Source organism: Phascolarctos cinereus, unplaced genomic scaffold (assembly GCF_003287225.1).
Source record: "Phascolarctos cinereus isolate Bilbo 61053 unplaced genomic scaffold, phaCin_HiC Scaffold_3;HRSCAF=262, whole genome shotgun sequence".
Taxonomy (NCBI): Eukaryota; Metazoa; Chordata; class Mammalia; order Diprotodontia; family Phascolarctidae; genus Phascolarctos; species Phascolarctos cinereus.
In genome coordinates, this window is record NW_027555736.1 from 98,481,498 (window position 1) to 98,505,419 (window position 23,922).

The 23,922-nt window shown below is 37.7% G+C and overlaps 1 protein-coding gene across 1 annotated transcript in view; it reads left to right on the forward strand.

Moving 5' to 3' along the window:
* The window catches only part of LOC110209599 (guanylate cyclase 2G-like), a 64,893-nt gene that overhangs the window by 20,350 nt on the left and 20,621 nt on the right, over positions 1-23,922 (forward strand). The window contains 9 exon segments of the mRNA XM_078151615.1: positions 1,180-1,364; positions 3,274-3,411; positions 4,762-4,845; positions 6,925-7,029; positions 8,035-8,106; positions 14,874-15,042; positions 16,979-16,984; positions 16,987-17,133; positions 22,748-22,925. Coding sequence (XP_078007741.1) covers positions 1,180-1,364; positions 3,274-3,411; positions 4,762-4,845; positions 6,925-7,029; positions 8,035-8,106; positions 14,874-15,042; positions 16,979-16,984; positions 16,987-17,133; positions 22,748-22,925 — 1,084 coding nt within the window.

Below are 23,922 nucleotides of genomic sequence, written 5' to 3' on the forward strand. Positions count from 1 at the left end.
AATAAGTATACCTAGAGACAAGAAGAAATCAAATCAAACCAGGAATCTCAGATGAATAATTCAGGAGAAATTTCTGGGTATTAGTATTTTTTTCCACAGAATTTTAGCACCTGACTGATTTTAAACCAAGAGATCATTAGATTTGTGTAAATGCAATAATACAAACAGAGCTAACCGTATGTTTACTTGAAGCAGACCTGCAATCTTTAGGGTGTGATGTCAATTGTTTTAGCAAGATTTCCCTTCCTTCACCCTCCCATATAGTTCCACAGTTAAGCTTAAGATTCATGGAATGAAGATAAATAAATCATTATGTCATTAGAGCTTAGTTATGCAAATATATCTATATATGACACCTTGACGTTTACCATGTGACTTAGAAAATCACTTGATACCTCTGACCTATTTCCTCATCTTTCAAATGCAAAAAAACAAAACAAAACAAAAACAGCCTTGTACTATCTTCTACACACAAGATGCATGTTAATGTAAATATGAGTTAATGTTACTAATCATAATTCACACAAAGATACAAGCAGAATCTTTACTGAGAAAAGGTATGAAAGAAGATAAGGATATGAGTGCAATGAAGAAGGAACTTGGAGAAAATAGAGGCTGGGGACACTGAGGATGATTTTTTTCCCATTTCACAATCTACCTGGATCTGTTCCTAAATATGAACAAAAATCTGCAAGCTTCATAAGAGCAGGAAACCTGTCTCATCACTTCCACCTATTGTAACTTGGTGCTTCTATTCCTTGCAGACTCTTAAACATATGTTTGCTTAGAAATGGGTTAGTTAGTCTTCCTTGTATGATGGTGAACTCCTTGTTAATGGAGGTATTGAAGAAGTTAAATAGCTGCTCTTGAGGGAATATAGTAGAAAGGATATTTGTAGTAGGGTAGGGGGCAGTAGTAGCCACCTCTAGTAGGGGGCAGATAAGATGAGATAAGCTCTACGGTCCCTTTAAACTCCAGTAATCTATGCAATAAGCAAAAAATTATTCTCCATCATTCCCAGTGCTTAGCACAGTACCTGGTACAAAGTAGGCACTTAATAAATGTTTATTGATTGACCCATTACTTATATCACTGTATGTGAATATTCTGCCCTCTACGTGTGCCTGCTTAGCTACGACATTGTATAGTCCCGAGTAATTGGGTGTCTTCTTCATCCAGGTCTCACCATGATCATTATGATGGCTCTCATCATCCTGGTAACAGTCTTTGGATCTGCCAGCATTGTATCTTTTTTAAAGATGCAGAAAAAGAACCTATTAGTATCACATAATAATGCTTGGTGGAAAATCAACTATGAGGACATCATCATCTTGCCCCTTAACAAGGTACAATCAGGCATGTGGGTAATTGTTATGATTGTTCATTTGTCATAGTCTAGGGTATTGGATTGGCTCCAAGACATCCATTCAGCTACCTAGTTTTTAAATAAGAGCCATGTTGACTCATACGTAAAGAACCCCATTAAATCCCCACGATGTGCAGTTTTATGTCCTAGGTCATATGCTGCCAAGAAAATAAAGTGTTCTCAGGCTGTGTCTAGTTGTTTGCTTCTTCAGGACCATGTCCACTTTCTTTGGCCGCTTGAACCACTAGCCATTGTTCACTAAATAACAACTGCAGGGCAGTAAAATCGACTGAAAGGGGTCCCTAATAAGATGGGGGGGGAATGAAATTTAACAAGGAAAAAGGCCAAGTTCTGCACTGATATTTTAAAATCCAATTGTAAAAGTACATGACAGAGATCTGGCTTGATAGCAGTTTATAAAAAAGAACTGGCCTCCTTTTATTTATATTACATCTCTCAGTGCCAGGTATAATGAAAGGCATTATGCTGGACTCTGTGTACATGCTCAGTAAATATTTGTTGAGCTAAATTGAATTGAAGCTAAATGTGAACTAGTAGTATGATTGACATGAGACCCAGCTTAGTTTCTCTCAATAGAATTGTAGTGCCTTGGTTACAAGAGGTGATACTTTGCACTGGAAATAGCATGTTTGAGCATCATGCTTTGTTCTGAGTGTCACATTTTAAGAGATTGACAGATGGAAGGCAATTTTAAAGTATAGTGACCAAGATGGTCAAAGGTCTGGAAATTATTTCTCCTAAGGAATTGTTTGAAGAGACTGGAGTTGTTTAATCCGGAGAAGGGAAGACGTGATGATTGGCTTAATTTAATTGAAGAACTGTGATGTAGAAGACCAAGTAGACTTATTTTGTGTGGCTGTGGGGGGTGGGGTGGTGGAGAGTAGATGCAGAACTAGTATCAACAGACTGTGATACAAATCACCTGGAACTTTACCCCAGGGCACCAGGAATGCATTTACTAGGGGGAGGAGTCAGTGAGAGGGTGAGATTCATCCCCAAGGGGCTGGACCCATGACTTGCTTCTGGGGCCACTACTGTGTGTCCCCCAGGGTCCTCTGCTGTTGTTCATCTGAGGCCCCAGTTAAACTCTAAGGGCTATAGGTTCACCCCCTTTCCCAGCATGACTGCACTTGTCAATTAAATTGTCCCACTGTGCTGCCATAATTTCCCTGCACCCAGTGAATTTTCTCCAAACCCAGTAATTCCTAGTTATGGCTCTGTCAAAGGGGAAAAAACTCACAGAAACGGTTTCAGCTCAGTTTAAGGAAAATCTTAAACAATTAGAATGGTCTAAAAACAGAATGGTTTGCCTCATGAGAGAATGCATTTCTTGTAACTGGGAGAGGAGTGTTCTTGGCATTGGGTAGGAGATTGGAGTAGATGATTTTTATAGGTCTCTTCCAACTCTGAGATTTTATGATTTTTAAAAAAACCCTTTTAATCAAGATCAAAGCACAAGTAAGGAGATACTGTCTACTATTAGTCCAGCCATCTTCTAGGGGCTAGAGTTGGTACAGAAAAGTATCAGAATGCATTGCACGTAGCAAACATTTAACATATTTTATGTATGTAATATAAATGTGTGTGCATGTGTGTATGTATGTATCACCTAAATACACACACAAGAGTCCTTGAGGGAATTCCTTCCTTCCTTCCCTCTCTCCCCCTCTCCTTCTTTCTTCCTTTTTTTTTTTTTTGCTTCTGTTCCCCTTGCTTGATACACAGGAGATGTTTATCAGAGTCTTCTTGGTTGGTTTATTTAAACTTGATATCATCTCTCACACCCATAAATTTCAGGGCAGAGATTTCCCTGGCCCCAGAGAAGCCAGGAAGGGTTCAGATCCACTTTGCAAAATCATTTTACTACCCTGAATCCTTCCTTGCAGCAATCACAGAGGGGCACACCTGTGTCTAGAGGAAATGAAAGCTGTAGCTCAAGCTTGATGACTTCAAGCAATCTGAGCTCAGACTTCCAGGACAAGCAAGGAGAAGGAGCCTTTTATACCACTGTGGGCCTTTACCAGGTACAGATTCGATGAGTTTGGTCCTGACTGCATTTTTCTGACCCCATTCACTTTTAGCTTTTGCATTCTGTCATGCTGAGAAGGCATTCTGAATTGTATAAAGCATTACATGAGCTACAGACCCTGTCTTCTTCAGCAAGTATTATTACCTCCATTTTATAGATGTATTTCTAGGGAGGGAAATGAGTGTTGCAAATATTTTATCGACAAAATGGAAGGAAATATAATTGCTGTTGAAGCAGTATTATTGCCCTGATGGCTTTTATATTCTGAGAATATAGCTTCTACCTTGATGGACTATGTGTCTAGCTATTCTTTTCAAACCTTCAGAGGGATGCAATCTACTGCTAACAACTGTGGTTACTATGTCTTCAGAAGTTCAGGCCTGGCATGGATAACTATCCACAAGGGGAAAAATTATGCAGACAAAAATATATATTTTTCTCTTCAAATTGAGGAAGAAAGGGTTAGAAAGTATAATATGTTATGCAGAGGAAAAGGAAGGAGGTAGCAGACATATATTTTCATATGGAAAGTGTCTCAAAATCAGTGTTTGATATCAGCATTTTCTTACAGAAAGGGATTTTTAAAAAAGTTTTTGAGTTTATTAGAACTCCCAAATATTCATAGCAGTTGCTATACTCTTCATGAAACAAATCATTTGTGGAGCGAATCTTTTCCATTTAGCTTTCATACAGTCATATTACTGCTTGTAAAGTGTTGCTCCTCTGCCTTCGATGTTGAATTCATTCATTCAACAACCATTTTAAAATTCCACCTCCCCTTTTGTGTTCCCTCTGTCTCTCTCATATACGTATATATCTATATGTACACATATAACAAATTTATATGTGTATATATCTAGTATATATTATCTCACATGCTTTTTAAAATAAGTTTTTAAAATAACTCCATTAGGTAAGTAAGGCAGGTAGGACTATTCCCATTTTATAGACTGGGAACCTAAAGTTCAGATAAATTAAATGATTTGTCTGAGGTCATGCGGCTAGTAAGTCTGGTGCTCTTTTCACTCTACCTCTCTATTTCCTATACTTTTTTGTATCCTCTCCCAGTGCCTGGAAGATATCAGATGCTCGATAAATATCTTTTGGTTGCCTGATCAAGCAGTTGTTGAGGCTCAGACTTGGAGGATGGTATCATAATGTTCTGGGAGTGGTTTGAACAGTGAAGTCAATGGTGATTCTTAGCTAACAGTTCTTTGTGTTGGTAGAGAGGGGGCAAACCTGTGCAATCCCCTGCTCTGCTGCACCTCTTCTTACTCTACTGCAATGCTTCCTTCTGTCTCATATTCCTGGCTTGAGAAAACCCCTTTTCTCTCTCTGATTCCAGGGCAATCATGTTGCCATTTGATATATTGAAAATGAAAAAGAATCCTGTTTTAGGAAGCCATCTATTCTACGAGAAATACAGCTGGTAAGACTTGACCTTCTGCTCTTGCTATCATTTGATCAATAAACATTTATTAAGCATCTACTGTATGCCAGGAAGAACTTCTAACATTTATTGCTACAATGACTTGTAACTGGAATTCATTCAGCAGGAACCACTGCTCACAGAATAGTGGAATGCTCGAGTTAGAAGGGCCTTAGAAATCATTTTGTCCAATCCTCCCTCATTTTATACATTGATATGTCAAGGATTTAAGATTTTTGTCAATTGAAGCTCAGAGTGGTGAAATAACTTAGCTAAAATGCCACAAATAGTTAGTGGAAAGGTTAAAACTAGAACTAGGTCTCCTGCCTCTAAATTCAAGTCTTTCTCCGCTAAATTGCACTGATTCAATGCCTTCTTCTCTGCTGTTGCATTGCCCACTCCAGGTAATGTTCTCACTTAACACAGTTTGGAGTAGTTGTGACTGGCTGCTGCCTCCTAGAACCCTGGATGAACTTCTCCAAAGCCCAACTCTACCCTGGTTCCACCCCTATCCCCAACCCACCACACAAAAGGCATCACTGTCTGTTCTACATGGATTAATGAACTGGCATCTCTTCTCCTGCCCAAATGATTGTTGTTTCTAAGTATTTGATTTGATGGTACATTTTGTACTGTTTGTTTTAAGTATGCTTTGTCATGGAAGCCAAAATTGCTAGTTATTATTCCATTACTGAATCTCTAGCCTCTGACCTTCAGTTTTAGACTCTTCTGCCTTATAATACTACTTTTAAGGCTTCTTTCTGGTTTCCTGCTGCCTGTTTGGGTACTCTTTTGAGTACTATGGATTCATTTAGTCCACCCTTTCTTCTCTCCTACCTTTCTTCCTTCCCTTCCTCCCTCCCTTTCTTCCTTCCCTCCCTCCCTTTTCTCTTTCCCTCCTTCCTTCTAATTCCAGTATCTATGGTAGGCCCTCTTTGTCTTGTCTTTTGCACATATTAGGATTTCCCAGTCCTGGCTCCTCACCCTACATGTATGCCAAAGGTTGTCAAACTTTGCTTACTTATAACACAGTATTATTCTTTGCTGCAAGGAATCAGGGCACACTAGGAGACTCATCCACGAGCTTAAGTTACATATAATTCAAAGGAGACCCCCTCCCCACACACATGTAATTACAAGTCTAAGTTCCATATAATTTGTAGAAAACCTAGAAGAAATCCATGGCACACTAGCATGCTGTGACATGACCTTTGAGAATCACTGGCCTTACACATTGGTGTTAATCATCAGAAGCACTGTAAAACAAAATAGCTGTGAAATATTACAGGAAGTCAAACATGATAGGTTCTTTTTGCTTGTGATTTATGTGGTTCTATCTATTAAATAAAAATAAAAATCACTGAAACAGATTAGAGGGGCAAAGGAAGGTTTAGGAAAGCCTTCAGAGGCCATGGAATCCATCTTTCTGCCTCTAGGATATATGATTACTGATTGAATACCAAGCAAATAGGTGCCTATTTCTGTTTGGGAGAAGAGGTTTTCACTTTCTTCTTCTTCTTGAGTAACTCATGCCAAGTAACAGTAGAAAAAGCACCAAATTTGGAGTAGTGGGACCTGATAACTAATTTTGCTTCTGAAGTTGCTGAGTTGTAATCGCAGGCAAGTCACTTAGCCTTTCTTAGCATCCATTGCTTCATCTGTTGTTGTTTAGTTGTTTTCAGTTGTGTCTGACTCTCTGTGACCCCATTTGGGGTTTTCTTGGCAAAGATACCAGAATGGTTTGCCATTTCCTTTTCCAGCTCATTTTACAGATGAGGAAACTGAGGCAAACAGGGTTAAATAGCATAGCTAGTAAGTATCTGGGGCCTGATTTGAATTCAGAAAGATGAGTCTTCCTAATTTCAGGGCTGGCACTCTATTTACTGTGCCACCTAGCTGCCCCATCTGTAAAGTGGGAATAAGAATATTTATATTACCACCTTAATGTTTCTTATGAGGAAAGTGTTTGGTGAATAAGATGACATGTAAATGTGAGTTGTTTATTCTTATTATTATTATTGTTATATTTTTTGATGTTCAATGTAACTTCCCCTGCTGCTACCATTTCTTTGCTTTCAGATGTGTGAACTGAAGCATGAAAATCTAGTTCCCTTCTTTGGTATTTGCTGTGAGCCACCCAACATCTGTCTTGTCATTTAGTACTGTAGGAAAGGAAGTCTGAAGGTGAGATAATCATGGTCCTTCAAAAGGGATTAGTAGCTTCTAGCAAGGAAACTTCTCAGGATCTGGCCAGGTCATTTTAGGTATTCATTCTCTCTCTCTCTCTCTCTCTCTCTCTCTCTCTCTCTCTCTCTCTCTCTCTCTCTCTCTCTCTCTCTCTCTCTCTCTCCCTCCCCCCCCCTCCTCTCTCTCTGATTGAATAATAGAATTGCAGTTATCTGTTTAGTTGTTTACATGGGTCAAGTTAAAAGGTTAACTACCAAGGCCCTCATTCATTTGTTTAGGTCTAGAAATAGCCTGAATTTGGTTTCATCTTTGGGGTAAGGTGTCAAAGCCAATTCTTAATTTCCTGCCAAGGCTCATACTACAGCCTGTGTACATTCTAGGAATGAGGAAGTGTCCTTAAAACCAAAATGACTTAATCTCATTGTATATGGTCAAATTTATAGCTTCTCCATTCCAGAAAAGTTTCTGGTATCAGATTTAGAATTAAAATAATAGTTCATCTTTATGTGGTACTTCATTGTTTACTAAGCACTTTCCTCACAATAACCCAGTGTGCTTGGTAGGGGATATATTGTTACTATAATTGTGTAGATAAGGAAAATGACATTTAAAGTGGTTAAATGATGTGACAATACTCATGTCATTCTCAGGTCACACTACTAATAGGTCTCAAAATGAAATTTTATTCCTTGTAACTCCAACGCAGTACTTTTTTGCTCTATATTATGACTCTTTTGAAAATAAAATATCCAGAAAAGTCTGATTCTGTTACTTCTGACTCAAATTATATATATATATATGTATATATATGTATATATATACATATATATATATATATACACACACCTATGTGTATGTATAAGTACATTATGTGTATATATGCATGTACCTAAGTATACAAAGAGATCCGTGTTGGAAATATATCCTAGAATGTAAGACCTTCCACTTTGTTTCTAGATTGAGTCACAGGAGAATGTTCTCTTGAATAATTGTATTTTTCAGGATGTTCTAAGAAATTCTGACATTGAATTGGATTGGATATTCAAGCTATCTTTTGCGTATGACATAGCCAATGTGAGTATTAGACAGACTTTTGTGTTTGACAAAGCAGGTGAAGAACAATTATGCCTAAGACATTCTATGCATATGAACAAGTGGGAATAAATTTCTTCAGTCTTGGCTAAACAGTGACTAAACAGTGTTGTATGTGTAAAATAATTGTAAATATGTGCATCGTCATGCAATGTGGAATTTAAATGTGTGAAATGCAATTTCATTATAATGAAGGAACTTAAGAGAAGTAGGAGAATGAGTGGTTCCAGGACCCATCCCATTGTAGAGCTGGTTGACACATCTCTCTGTAATCTCAACCATTTATCTAACTGCATTGAAATCCAATATAAATTGTTGAAGAGATGCCCATTTGGAAATGTTGCTGCCATTTTGTTTGAGGCTGGTAGGCTCTAGTTCAAATGATTTAGCACTTAGCACTTATCTTGCCTCCCTTTCCTGATATGCCAAATCTTATTGCATATCTTGGCTTTTCCTAATGTGACATTTCACCCAAGTCACTCGAGTCCTTTGTCTATGAATTCATAGAGTGTTAGAGATAGAAGAGACCTTGGTAAGTACCTAATCTAACCATGTCATTTTACAGATGAAAAAAAATGAGAACCAGAGAAGGGAATGTTCTCCTGACTGAAATTTTCTCAGAAAATTCATTACACTATTCAAAGTAGGAGATATTGTCTGGTAACATTTTTCCTTAGATCTGAGACTTCAAAACTAAGAGGTTGTTTCTTGAGAGGCTATTGCAAGGCAGCACCATCCCAGGGTCATAGAATCTGAAGCTAGACTAAGTACCGATTTGGTGTTCTTCATGGAAATGGAGCCTCCTCAGTGAAGCCTCCTTTAGAGACAGTAGTAGCACAGAGGAAAGATTAGTAGCCTGGAGTGAGGAAAAACTGAGGTAAAATATAGCCTCAGACACTTACTGGCTGTGTGACCCTGGAGAAGTCACTTAACCTCTGTTCAGCTCGGTTTCCTCAACTGTAAAATGGAAATAATAATAGCACCTACCTCCCAGGGTTGTTATAAGAATCAAATGAATTAATATTTGCAAAAAGGCTTAGCACAGGGCCTGGCACATAATAGGTGCTATATCAGTGCTTATTCCCTTCCTCTTCTCTTCAAGGTCAGAGATGATATTTTCAGTTTCTTTTATATTCCTTGGACTGCCTTAATGTAGTGCTTTCATTAATAGTTAATTGATAAGAAAGAGACCTTAAAGAAAATTTAGTTGAACTTTTTTATTTCATAGCTGAGGAAACTGAGAGCAAGAGAAGCCAAGTGGCTTCCTTGAATTACTTTTCTTCTCAAATAAAATATAAACTTCTTAGCCTGACATTTATGGATGGAGTCTTAATCTGTCCCCAACTGACCTTTCTTTCTCTCCTTTTTTCATATTATACCCTTGCATGGACTTTACAGATTTGTCTCTTTTTATTTGCCAAATTCTACTTTTCCATCTCCTGCCCCCATTTACTCCCACCTTCTGTCATCTCTAAGGATCCCTTTCCTCCTACAAGTCTCAGGTCAGGTGCCATCTCCTCCATAAAGCCTTCCTGATCCCTCCAATTACCACAGCTTGCTCCCTCCTCAAATTACCTTGGATTGTTCTTTGTATTATTTCTTTCAGTACATCGCTCCTCCTAGAGGGTAGGAACTCTTTCACCGTTTCTTCTTATCCTCACTGTGTAGTACTATGCCTTATACGTAATTAATGTTTATTGAAAAAGTGACTTGCCGAAAGTCACAGTACTGGTAGTAGAGCAAAGACTTGAATCCAAATCTTCTAATTTCTTGTCCATCTTTCCAGTATATTATGATGCTCACTAGAAACAGTGCCTCAGAGAGGTAGCTCAAAGAAGAGAAAAAGGTAGCTTCCCCAGTTGATGCTAAAAGACCTGAAATTCATAATGGTCAAGTCATCTTCCTTCCTCCACCACCGCCAACGACATTTTCTCCTCCATTCTACAAACACACTCTGCATCCTGCTCTATTCTGATTTCTTTTCTCCTCAGAGACTGTCCTAAATATTCATTTGTCTTTGATTTCTCCTAGAATAATTGTTGGAGGAGGTATGCACACAGTATAGCTTGCCCAGGGCTCTGAACTCCACCAGGGATGCCCTTGATGGTAGGATTGGAATGTCATAGTTCTCTACAAGGACATAATAGATGAAATAATTATTGAATGTTCCATAAATATAAAACCTCTGCTCTTGTCACCCCCACCAAAACAAATAGAGCTTTGCTCCTTGAAAGGGTATATCACTTTGGCCAAAAGAAGTCATCTTGTTGAAATAGTAGAAAAGAACTTGGTGTGGGCACAGGAATAGGGGTTGAGATACCTGGGTTCTAGTATTGACTTTGTCAATGCATTGTGTTTGGGCAAATCACTTCCCTTCTCTGGGCATTAGTTTATCTTTCAAATGAAGTGGTTGGATAAGAAGATTTCTAATGTTCCGTTTTGACACTGAATGGCTATGTGTCTTAGATTTGCCTGGGTGCCAATTGTAGTTCCATAGCCTGGATTATTAACAGCACCAAATAAATGAGAAAGAAGGATAGAAGCATTTACTCCTGGAGAAAGTGGAAACATGCCAGACAGTTTCTTCCCACACGTCATTTTGAAAAAAAATCATAAATAGCTTAAAGAGTATCAGTGGGTTATGGCAGCACTTTGGAATTCATGTTATGTGATCACCTGAGTAAATCAGGGCTTTTTTATCTTTTGAGCAAGGACAGGAAGGAAGATCTGAACAAAGTCAACAACACAAAAGGGCAATGGGGCAAGATTGCCTTGATGTGACTGTTTGAGCACACCCAAATGTTTTGATCAAGAACCAAGTTCCTCAGACTACTCTGTTGCTCACTTTTTATTCTTCTTTCAGAAAAGCAAATATATCCCTTTAGCCTTTGTTTCCTTTCTGAAAACTGAAGAAGGAAAATAAAATAAAATCTCTCCACCTGCCAAATAAATATTGCTTTTCCAAGTTAGCAAATTGGTGTCATCATCTTCTAAGGACAACTTTTTCATTCTCATCTCCATTCCTTTGCTCAGGAATTCCCTCCACTTAGACAACCAAGAGAATCACAGAATTTTAGATTTGGAAGGGACTTTCTTTTAGGAACATAGTATAGTGCCCAACACAAAGCAGCTGCTTAGTAAGTGTTTGTAACTGATTGACTGCTGTTAGCTGTCTAGTCTAAGCCATACCCTCCAAAGAATCTCTACCGAAATACAGTTGACCAGAGATCATTCAGCCTTCAAAAACTTTCAATGAGAATGAGCCCACTACATCCTGGGGAAGTCCATTCCTTTTTTTGGTGTAATTATAATCAGTAGGAAGGTTTTCTTTTTTCCTTTTTGACATTAAACCTAAATTCACTTCTTTTCAAATTCTACTTACCTACTAGTTCTGCCATAGGCTCATAGATTTAAAGATGAATGGATCCTAGAAGTCATCTTATCCAGCCCCTCATTTGACATATAAGGAAACTGAACCCTGGAGAGCCTGATTTGATGGAGACACAGCTGGGGTTCAAACTCAGATCTGATGCCAAATGCAGGGCTCTTTCCACTATACAATACTGCCCTCTGGGGCCGGGCAAAAGAAGTGCAGTCTAATCCCTCTTCGAGGCTTTGCTTTTTCAGGTACAGTACTTGAAGATACATGTTACTTCCCTTCCTTCCAGCCTGGCTACTTTAACCAGTCCTCATAAATACAAACATGAGGTCTTTAAGCTTCCTGGTTACTTTCATCGGATGATCTCTGGCTTATCCATAATGTGATATCCAAAACCAAACATAATATTCCAGATGTGCAGACAGGATAAATAAAGTCAGATAATCAACTCCTTCACTACTGTTGCTTTATATTGAGTTGTCAGAGTACTAAGACTGCCAGCTACTTTCAGATAAACTGTTGTATCATCTTTTACCTTTGTAAAATAGATTCCTTGAACCCATATGTATGGTGAGAACATTATCCTAATTTCTGTCCCATGCAATGTAGGCCAGTTTTTCCATAAAAGGTATTGAGACTTTGTTGTCTCAGAGGACTACAGGCTCAGGCTGTTGACATCACGTTCTGGTTACCAGAAAGAGAAGCAGTCACAAGGAGCCCCAGGTGTGCTCTGATGCTTGACTGATATGAAGAGACAGGCAGCTCTGGCAAGGGACCTTTGTTCAACCGAATCAACTTGAAGTGCTCTCAGTGCATTGCTTTGTTGAGAGCCTTCTGCTATGGTTAAGTGAGTCTCTTTTGTTAATTGACCCATGAAGTTTGTTCCAATATTGAACTTCAATCACTAGGGAGCTGGTCTTGAGCCCAGCCCAGAACACCAAGGATAAGATTTTCCATAATAATAATAATAATAATAATAATAATAATAATAATAATAATAATAATAATAATAATAATAAAATTTACAAGTATTCATGTAGCACTTTATGGTTTGCAAAGCATTTTATATATGTTAGCTCATTTGAGCCTCACAACAACCTTGTGAGGTGGGTGCTATTATTTCCTTCACAGATAAACTGAAGCATGGAATAGTTAATTGACTTGCCCAAGGTCACACAACTAGTAAATATCAGAGGAATGATTGAACTCAGGTTTTTTTGTTTCATTTTTTTTTTTGCTTTTTACTGCAAGTCCTGAGCTGTCTCCACAGTTTACTGCTCCAGCCTATTAAGATCTTTTGGGATCCTGATTCTGTTGCTTGGAGTTAGCTTTTCTTCTTAGCTTTTGTTGTTAGTAAATCTGATGAATATTCCCTCTTTTAGGGCAGCTAGGTGGCACAGAGAATTGAATGCTGGGCCAGGAGTTAGGAAGACCTGAGTTCAAATCCAGCCTCAGACCCTTACTGTCTGTGTGACCCTTGGCCAGTCATTTAACTCTGTTTACCTCAGTTTCCTCATCTGTAAAATGAGCTGGAGAAGGAAATGGCAAACCACTCCAGTATCTGTGGCAAGAAAACCTCAAATGGGGTCATGAAGAGTCTGACAGGACTGAAAATACTGAATAATAACAACAACATGTCCTCTTTGCCCTGATTCATGTCACTGGTATAAAAAAATGTTAAACAGTACAAGGCTAAGTGTAGATAACTGAAGCACTCCATTGGAGGTTTCTTTTGAAGTTATCAATAATTACTCAGAAGATCACAGATACAGAGTTTGAAGAAACATTACAGATCATCCTGTCCAATCCCTCATTTTACAGATGAGTAATCCGAGGCACAGAAACCTTCAGTAGTTTTCCCAGCATCACACATGGTAAGTGGCAGAAATAGTACTTAAACAGAGGCTCTTAACTGACTATTCTTTCTACTATACCACACTGCTTACTCTTTGAGTCCAGCCAGTTCGTAGTTTCAAAACCATCTAATTTTCATGTAGTACACATCTCTTTATTGTTTCCCTAAGAATAGTGTAAGAGGATTTATCAAATGCTTTGCTAAAACCTAGGTACACCATATTTTTAGCATTGGCCAGGGCTACCCTTAATAAGGGAAGTAAGATCAGTCTGTCATGACCTGTTTCTGATGGAAATTCAGCGGCAGAGCAATTGGTAATTCTTCATGTTTTTCTCTTTTACTGAAAGGATTGTAGTTGGTAACTCTGTTCATCAAAGGGTTCTGAATGGAGATGCCAGGCTGGGGCCTTTAACATAAGGGGGTCTCTGGTTGGTTTGTGTCGGCCCCATAATCTAGCAGCCGGTGGTAGGTGGGGCTTGGGCTGGGGGCCTCATGGGTATAGATCTATCTATCTGCACATGCAAATACCATATACATGGAAACATAATCTACACATATATCATAGTACACATATGTATATAGAAATATATAGAAAAATGTATATATGTATGTATATGCACACCTGGACATAGAAAGATAATGTACACACACGCATGTGTGTGTATATGTATGTGTGTATACACACATACATATATAAAACCTATATATGCATCCCCAGAATGATGTATGCTATTGAAGAACAAGAACTCTTATTTGTTTTGTCTGTGTATTGCCTTTGCTTTGTGCAGAGTGAACACTTAATGACCGCATATTGAATTGAATTGAGACCTTATAATACCTTTGTGACATAGAAAAAAGTCCAAGTATTATTATCTTCATTTCACAGAAGAAAAAAAAATAGACATTCTGTCATGTAGTTAATAAGAGACACTTGAACTTAGGTCTCTGACTTTCAAGTCCAGTGATTTTATTATTTGATGGCACTGTCTGTTAACATTTTTGGCAATTAAAACGATGACATTTATAGAACACTAAAATTTGCTTTATATCGATTAGGTCATTTGAGCTATACACAAACCTGTGGGAAAGGTACCACATTTATTTTGTCCAAATTTTACAGGGTAAGAAACAGATGAAGAGATAAGTGATTTGCCCATGATGACACAGTACCAGAAGCAGGATTTGATCTCAGATCTTCTTTACTCCAAATTCAGCACACAATCCACTGTGCCGTGGTGTCTTGTTGCTTCATTTTTTGTCTTCCTCAGGGACTGGAATCTTCTTTAGGACAGGGATCCTCTTTTCAGTCTCTTATATCCTTTGTAGTGCCTAATGGACTATTTCTTTAATGGCAGGCATTGAATAAATGACTGTTGAATGAATGCCCAGTGATGTTCCTTTCCCCTTCTCTCTGCCTCTTTTTCGTGTATATATTTTCCTTTTGTATTTTCTCTGTCATATTCTGGGAGAGGTTGCTTTGGTACAATTGATCATGTTTTATTTCTACCCCCCCAGGGAATGTTGTTTCTCCATAAAAGCCCATTGAACTCCCATGGCAACCTGAAACCTCCCAACTGTTTAGTTGACAGTCGAATGCAGGTGAAGCTGTCTGGATTTGGGCTTTGGGAACTGAAGCATGGAAGAAAGTCTAGACCAAAGAGTAAAGGAAATACTGATTACTCAGGTAATTTACAGAATTTGGGCATCCTATGGATTCAGAGTGGTAATAGGATGTTGTTTTTTACTCCCATCTCTGCTTTGTAGAAGACACACATGTATGCACACACATTCATGTGTAAACATGTGCCTTCTCTTTTTGTTTGACTTGATTTGGCTGCCATGTGGCTGACCTCACCAGGATAAGGAGAATGGCCTTCTCTAAGTGCAAATGAGTTTGTTGTGTGGATGATTCCCTGGACTGGGAGTCGGGAGATTCAGTTCTTTTTTTAATTTGGTTAGGCAATGGGGTTAAGTGACTTGCCCAGGGTCACACAGCTATGTGTCTGAGGCCGGATTTGAACTCAGTGGTGCTCTATCCTCTGTACCACCTGGCTGCCCCAGGAGATTCAGTTCTTATCTCATCTCTGTTGGGTGACTTTGAGCAAGTAAATTCATCTCTTTGTACCTCAGGGGCCTCCTCTGGAAAATGATATATTTGGATTCAGTAATTTCCAGCTCTTACTCCCTGAATTATTCTCTAAATATTTTCTGAGGGGCACTGAGGACTTCCTTTGTTAGAGGGGAATAGAAACTGATTATGTTGTTGCTGCCTGCTGGGGAGTCACGAGGTGACTTTGAAGGGACTCTACAAGTTCAGGAGTTTTTACAATGAGGACTTTCCCTAAGGATGCATGATAGGAGGAAATTACTTTATTTCTCTCTGCCATTTCCCTCTACCCCTGGCATTTTTGTACAGGTGAAATAAGTATTAAATAATACTCCAAAGCCACCTAGAAGGGAAAAATAAGCCATCAAAGTGTAGCATGAAAAGTATGTGTGGAAAATGGCACAGTGTTGTCAAAAGAATACTAGACCAGGAGTTAGAAACCCTGGGCTCTAATCCCTTCTCCTTCATTTGATCCCTTTCAAATCTTTCAAAGATCCCTGTCTTTGGCAAATAACCTAACCTCACCAATCCAATGAAGACCTAGTTTTCTCTTCCAAATGAGGGACTTGGATTAAATGACTTCTAAGGCCTCTTCAAGCTCTTTTGATTTGGGGGTGTGAGGGGCTCCAGGACATGCCTAGCTGTTTGGAAATTTAGAGGCCACCTAGTCCGACCCCTTCCCCTCACAGATTTGGCAGAGAAGGAAAATGAGGTCCAGAGAGGTGGTTGCTTAATCAAAGTTACCCAGATATAGAACCAGGATTTGAATTCAGCTCTCAATGCTCTTTCCATTGTACCATGTCACTTACCTAACAAGGTTTTATTCAGCTTTTACTTGAAGACCACTAAAGAAATGGAATCTGCTCCCTCCTAAGGTATCCCATGCTACTTTCGGATAGCTCTAATTATTGAAAAAGCTTTTCCTTATAGCAAATCTAAATATGCCTGTCATCAACTTCTACCCACCATTGGTAGATTTGTCCTTTAGGGTTAAACAGAATGAGTACAACCCCTTTTCCATGTGACAACCTTTCAAATGTTGAAGACATCTATTATGACTCCTCCTGCTCCTCAAGTCGTCTTTTATATAGGCTAAAAATTTTCAATTCTTTCAACCAATTTTCACATGACACGGTCTTTATTCCTCTCGACATTCTAATCATTCTCTTTTAGATTTGTTCCAACTCATCACCAAGACCTAATGAGTTCCACAAGCAAATTCCTCTGGTGGATTTGGGGTGAAGGAGTGTAAGGGTCAAAAAGAGTTGAAAATGAGATGGTCATATGTGGCTTTTGGAGGGCGGTGTGGAATCCTTGGGAGATATGGGAGACATCATGGGACAGGTGAAATGAACAACTAGTTGATTCCCTTAATGTATGTTAAGTTGTGGCATGGAGTTATTTTTCTGTCTTGCCAGATCCCTTTTTTCCTATTATATTTTCCTCAAGAAAAGTTGGCTGCAGAGTCGGTATAAGTCAGTCTTTCCATAATGATTTCCTCTTTGGCTTGCAGAACTCTACTGACAGCCCCAGAGATGCTACGGTTGGAGGCGCCTCCAGCTCATGGCACCCAGAAAGGAGATGTTTATAGTTTTGCTATCCTAATGAGGGAAGTTATTTACAACAATCAATATGGGCCCTTTGAAGAACTGAACAAGGATGCTGAAGGTAAATCTTGCCTGTTTTCTTGGCTTTTATTTCTCCCATCTCTGTGCACCTAGGCTCTTGTTTGGCTGCTCTGTCTTTTAAAATATTTAACCAGGAAATCAAAAGTGAAGGAACATGCTGTTCACATGAGTAGATAGGAAGAAGTGAATTGAATTTATGCAGCCATTAGCTCCCAAAGCACAACACTTTAACCCAATCAGCAGACCTGGAAGTAGGGAATAGATGTATTCTCATATTACTCCTATGCCACTGTAAGCCATCAATCCATCTCTTTTTATGTCCCTCTTTCCCTTCCTATCCTTTTAAAGTCTAACTCAAATGCTACCGCCTTCTAAGATCATAGGATTTAGAAGTACAAGAGGCCTTAAAGATTATCTAGTTTAGTCTATCCATACTCATTGGAATCTGAGTCTCATCCTCAGATTCCACCCCAATTTTACCTTCTGCACTCCGTTCTCTTATCATGTATGATTTTATATTTCAGTTATTTGGGGACATGTCACATCGCCCTACTAGGTCATAAAGGAAATATAGTGTTGAGAAAAAGAGAATTAGATTTGGAGCCATTAAATTTCTTAACCATTATGAGTTGTATGACCCAGAGCAAGTCACTTAATTTTTCTGTGCTTCAGTTTTTTTCATTTATAAAATAGGAATATTTTATTTTTATTTTAAATATATTTTATTATAAATAGAATATTTTATTTTATTTATAAAATAGGAACATTTATTTTTATTTAAATATTTTCAACATTTACCTTATAGAATTATTGTGAGGGAATCACTTTAAAGTTTACAAGTTAAAGTTTAAAATATGATTATGATTAATAATTTAAAGTTCATGATATGATTATCTAAACTTTATATCCTCCCACACAATATTTTGTATAAAATAGGTATCCCCTTCTTTTTTCCTCTTCTTTGCTTTAATCAATCAACAAGTGATTTTAAAGTACCTACTATGTATGGGCACTGGTACTTCATATCAGTATGTACTAAGTACCAGGGACTCTGCTAAGTGCTAGGGATAAAAGTACAAAGGATGAAACAACCCCTACTTGCAAGAAGCTCACCTTTCTAATGAAGGAAACAATAGGTACACATTTTACACACACACACACACACACACACACACACACACACATATACATATATATACATACATATGTATATATCATAAATATAAAGTTAATAGATACACACACAGGTGATTTGGGAGGGATGATACTAGCAGTTAAGGGAATGAGGAAAGGCTTCATGCAGAAGATGGTGTCTAAAATTCATCTTAAGGAAAAAGAGTCTACGAAATTCTTTCAGAAGAACAATATAAATACAATGAGAAACAACTATTTACAGAAATAAAGGCAGACCTAAATAACTGAAAAAATATTAGTTGTCCACGAGTCAGATAAGCCAATATAATAAAATGACAATATTACCTAAATTGATTTACTTCATTCAATGCCTCACTAATGAAACAAAGGACTATTTTACCAAACTGAAAAAAAAATAACAAAATTCATATGGTAGAAGAAAAGTCAAGAATCTCAAGTGAAATAATGAAAAGTAATGGGAATGAAGAGAGTCTAACAGTTCCTGATCTCAAAATATATTACGAAAGAGTTATTTTTGAAACAGTTTGGTGTATTAACAAAGAGATGGACCAGTGGAAGAGATTAGGTTTATAACACACAGAAACAAACGTAATCTAATATTTTCGTGTTCAATAAACACAAGCCCCACCCCCCAGCTATTGTGATAAGAACTCTCTATTAAAAAGCTAATATTTGTATAACGCTTTAAGGTTTGCAGAAAGCTTTACATGTGTTATCTCATTTGGTACTCACAATAAACCTTAAATGTAGGTGCTATTATTATCGTTATTTTACAGATAAGAAAACTGAGGCTGAGAGAGGTTAAGTGACTTACCCAGTGTCACAAAGCTAGTAAATGTCTAAGGCAGGATGCGAACTCAGATTTCCCTGACAATCTACTCCACTACCTAGGCTGCCCTGTTAGTAAATTCCTTCCCTCCTCTAATGAAACTGCTACCCAGGTGCAGCCTCTTTGCTTTATACCTAGAGTATCACAATAGTGTTCTGGTTGGCCTCCTTGCCTTAACTGGTTTCCCAATTTAGTCTATCCTCCTCCAGGCTGCCAACGTAGTCTTCCTAAAGCGTTTGACTATATCATCTCTTTACTTAATAAACTCTAATGGCTTCCAATTACCCCCAGGAAGAATTATAAAATCATCTCTTTGGCTTTTAAAGTCCTTCATGATCTGGGTCCTTCCTACCTTTCCAGTTTTATTGAATTTTCCTCCCCTCCACATACTCTGTGATCCAGTGATGCTGACCTCGTTGCTGTTCCTCTCGGAGGACACTCTATCTCCAGACTTTGTGCCTTTTCAGTAGTGATATCCTGTGTCTAGAATGCTCTCCTTCCTGTCTCTGCCTTCTGGCTTCCCTGGATTCCTTCAAGTCTTAGCTAAAATTCCACCAATTGCAAGAAGCCTTTCCCCATCTTACTCATTCTACTGCTATCCCTCTAAGAATACCTCCGATGTGCCATTTCTATATCTTCATTATAACAGGTGCTTAATAAATGCTTGTTAACTATATATAATCAGACCCTTGATTTAAGATCAAAATCAACACTAAATTAGCAGAAAGAATCCAAATTAGAAGATATGGCACACAATTGAACTTACTCAAGATTGACCTATATAAACAGTTCCCCCAAATGGGGAATGGATTATAGAACAAATGTTGACACATTTTCATTTCCTAAGAAAGTTTAACATATAAATCAATTACCATAATAAGAAAGACAAGGGTCTAGAAACTGCTTCACTCAGCCAACATCTGATTTCTCCATAAAGGGAAGGGATATGGCAGTTATATAGAAGATATATTTACATTATAAACTTGTTTAGGATCATGGTGGAACATTATATATATAATACATACATACATACATATATACATACATACATGCATATATATATGTATATATATGGCATCACATCATAAAACAGTTACAAAAAAACATCTAGTGTGAACAAATTTATTGAAACCTTGGCAAGAGATACAACTAGTTCCTATCATCCCCAGGACTTTTAAGGATGAAAGTGAGAATAGATCAATGAATAAATTAGATGGATAGACTAGGTAGGCTCAGAATTGAATAAGAAAAGGAGTGTGCTGGACTTTCATTGAGAAAAAAACACTATGTCTTCTCCCTGAAACAAAGACCCACCTTTTAATATCTATATTCTTCAGGTGATTCTATATGATTGCAAGTCATGGAATACCACAGTCTCCAAAAATAAAAATCAAATGTGTGGGTAACCAATACACAGTAGATGTGTGTAGGTTGCAATACACTACCACCAAAAATTCTACAAAAGTGGCATAAAATATTTCATCAGTGGTATATGTGACAAGACACACAGGTGGGTCCATCATATAGCGAGAGCAAGGGCTAACTGATGGAAGGTTCAAGTGCCATATTGGTATACATGCAATGTCAAGAGACCAAGAGAAACCCCATCGTACACTGGGTTGACCCCCATGGAGGATTTACAGGAAGACATCTATAAGAGTCATATCATATGAGAAGGTATGCATGAGTTGTAATCTTCACAGATCCACTGAAGTATGAAGGAAGTGTCACCACAAGAATTTTTCAACTCAGGAAGCTCTGACTCTACTTTAAAGCCAATTTCAGACATCTAAATTTAAATAGCTTTAGGTTAATCAAGGGAAATGGAAGCAAGACTATGAAAAAGCCATTGAAATTTGGTTTTAGAAAATGAGTTTTTACTGGTAATTCACTATATGAACTTGGTTAAACCATTCCAACCATTTGGACATCAGTTTTCCCATTTCAAAAGAGAAAGGCTCTAGATGACTTCTAAAGTTCTTTCTAGTTCTGGTATTCTTTTATTCTACATAAACATAGGCATGTGCGCACATGCACACACACACACACACACACACACACACACACACACACACACTCATTCTCTGGTCAAACTCAACAAAAGCCTCAGTTTTATTATTGAAAGCCAGGGAGTTTGTGAGGTAAGAGAGGAGAGAAATCTGTTTTAGTTTAATGGTGAAAAGGATGCAGAGATTATTTATGATCAAATTCACACTTTCCTCTAAATGTTTCCACTTTCTCACAGGGCAGCTTAGATAATAGACCTCTTTGAGTGTGACTGAAATAAAGTCAAATAAATAAAAATAGATTGCTGCACACTTAACCATTAAAGACAATTTCAGAAGAAGTCATGAGTGCTCTTTAGTCGGTTAGACATCCCCAGATAATAATGGACTTCCTGAGACATTTTAGACCCTTGGTGTGATTTTGCTCTCAAATTTTTATTTTTTGTTTCACTTTATGTAATAGAACTGAGCATAAGACAGTAGAAGAAGTGATCATGGAATAATTGTTTCTTTTCTTGATCTGTATGAGTTATTATCTTAAGGCAACAACAGATGGTTTTATCTAAAATTCTTCCTGTTACAGTGTAAATGAAACATAATTACCTGCTGGGCCATTGTTTCAGATACATTTTATTCCATTGATGGATGCATTTTTCTGAAAATAATATTTTCATCCCAATGTGCTGTCAGTTAGAATACTTAATAAATTGCTTGTGAGAGTTAACAATTGAAGAAGAGAAGGAAGCTGAGATAAATAGACTATGGCAACATTTTTTCTTAAGTAATTTGTGTATAGGATGGTACATATAAAGTGCTATAATGAATAAAATGAGATTTCAGTGCAAAATGCCCTAAACTCCTGAGCTTTTATATCAATGCTTTTCAATATAATATAAAACAATGTACAAAAATTGAACTTTCAAAAGTAGATGTTTGTTATTTGCTCACAAAAGATTCCTTCATTGTGAGTTGTCTTTTATGTAGTCAAATAAATTCAACAAGCACTATTTAATCATGAACTTATGGCAGGCACTATACTAGATATAGTATAGTATAGTATAGTATAGTATAGTATAATAAGACAAAAACAAAATAGTCCTGCCTTCAAGGAACTTACATTCTATAGGAGGGAAACAGCATGTACATCAAAAATAAAATACAAAACACCTACAAAACAATTTTTTGTCAGAGGACAAAGATCTGAAAGGAAGGACATTTTTTTTTTAACAACAGAACATCGGTTCCGGTGGACACAGTATAAGGGTAGTATACAACATGGGAGAGATGTGGCTAACATGGATAGGCATGAAAGGAATGGGAATGGTGGCTAGCAAAGATAGCCTCAGCCTAGGTAACCATAAACTTACACTGAGGATGTCCAAAGGGCAATACATTGTCATTCCCTTTATGATGGAAATGGTAATGTTATTTTATTCATCACTGAATACCAAGTGGAAAGTGAAGGGTGAGAGTATTCATGTGGAGTCAGGAGAGATGAATCTCTAGTCTTGCCTGATGATAAAGGCAGGGATGAAATGTTTGGGGTGCTCAACCTCCAATTTCTAGCAGATCTGATGATTGATGTCATTTAATTAACAAATCATTTAAAGTAAGGTAGTAAACTCTCAATATTTATAAGTATCCATCCCCAAACTGAATTGCAGAAATCATCAATAGAATCAAAGAGCCTGCTGCTGCTGTTCCCCTGAGACCAAAGCTGTCAAAGGAAAAGTGTGGTGAGAAAGTTGTAACCATGTTGAAGACTTGTTGGGATGAGTCTCCAGAAAAAAGACCAACATTCTCCCATGTCAAGAGAATCTTAAGAGAAGCCAGCCCAGAAGGGTGAGTCCAATTCTAACTTTTTGTTTGGTGTTTGACAGAGCTATCCTAAAAACTAGACGTTAGTAGAGATTTGGGTAAAAGGATTCAAGGGGAACGATTATTATCCTATTATCTTAGAATGTCAACAATTAATTTAAAATATCCAAGTTCTAAGAGTCCTTAGCTGGATGACAATTGCTTCAAATTTATGCTTTATTTGACTCAGATATAACCACAAGGCAGGCAATGAGCCAGTGGAAAGAGTACTGACCTGGGAATTAGATGACCTGGGTTCTAATTTGGGCTCTTCCATTAACTTTCCCTATTACCTTAGACAAGTTTGGGCCTAGTTTCCTCTTCTAAAAATTGGTGTCTCTGGCCCTTTCAGCTTTAACATTTTACGAATATGAATAGAAACAAGAGAATAGGTTAAATCAAACAAGCAGTTATTCGGTACCTGCTATGTGCCAGGCAATGTGCTAAGGATACAAATAAAATTTAAAAAGTGTGTAAAATAAAAAAAGAATTATAAAGACAAGCAACTTTAAAATAGTGAAGAACTCTGATTGACACAATGAACAGTGACAATTCCAGTGGACTGAAGATGAAGCACATTCCCCCCCTCCTAATGGAGAGGTGATGGACTCAGGGTGCAGAATGCTACATATATTTTTTGGATATGGCCAATGTGGGAATTTGTTTTACTTGACTATGAATATTTTTACAAGCATTTTCTTCTCATGATATGAGACTGGAAGAAAGAGATAATGGATTTTTGTTATTTGAAAAAAAAAGTAAGGAGGAACATTCTGTAAGTCTCAAATCTGAAAGTATAGGAATCCCAAATATAGGCAGTCTGCATAGATAAGTATGATGGAAACAAATAGATGAGTTCCCCCGATCTGAGCTTAGAGATGGAACTCACCTGTTTTTCTACATTACATAAAAATGACCAGAAATGAACCTATTTCCAGAATGGAAGTACAAATTCTCTAATAGCAGTTAGAGTATTATTGGT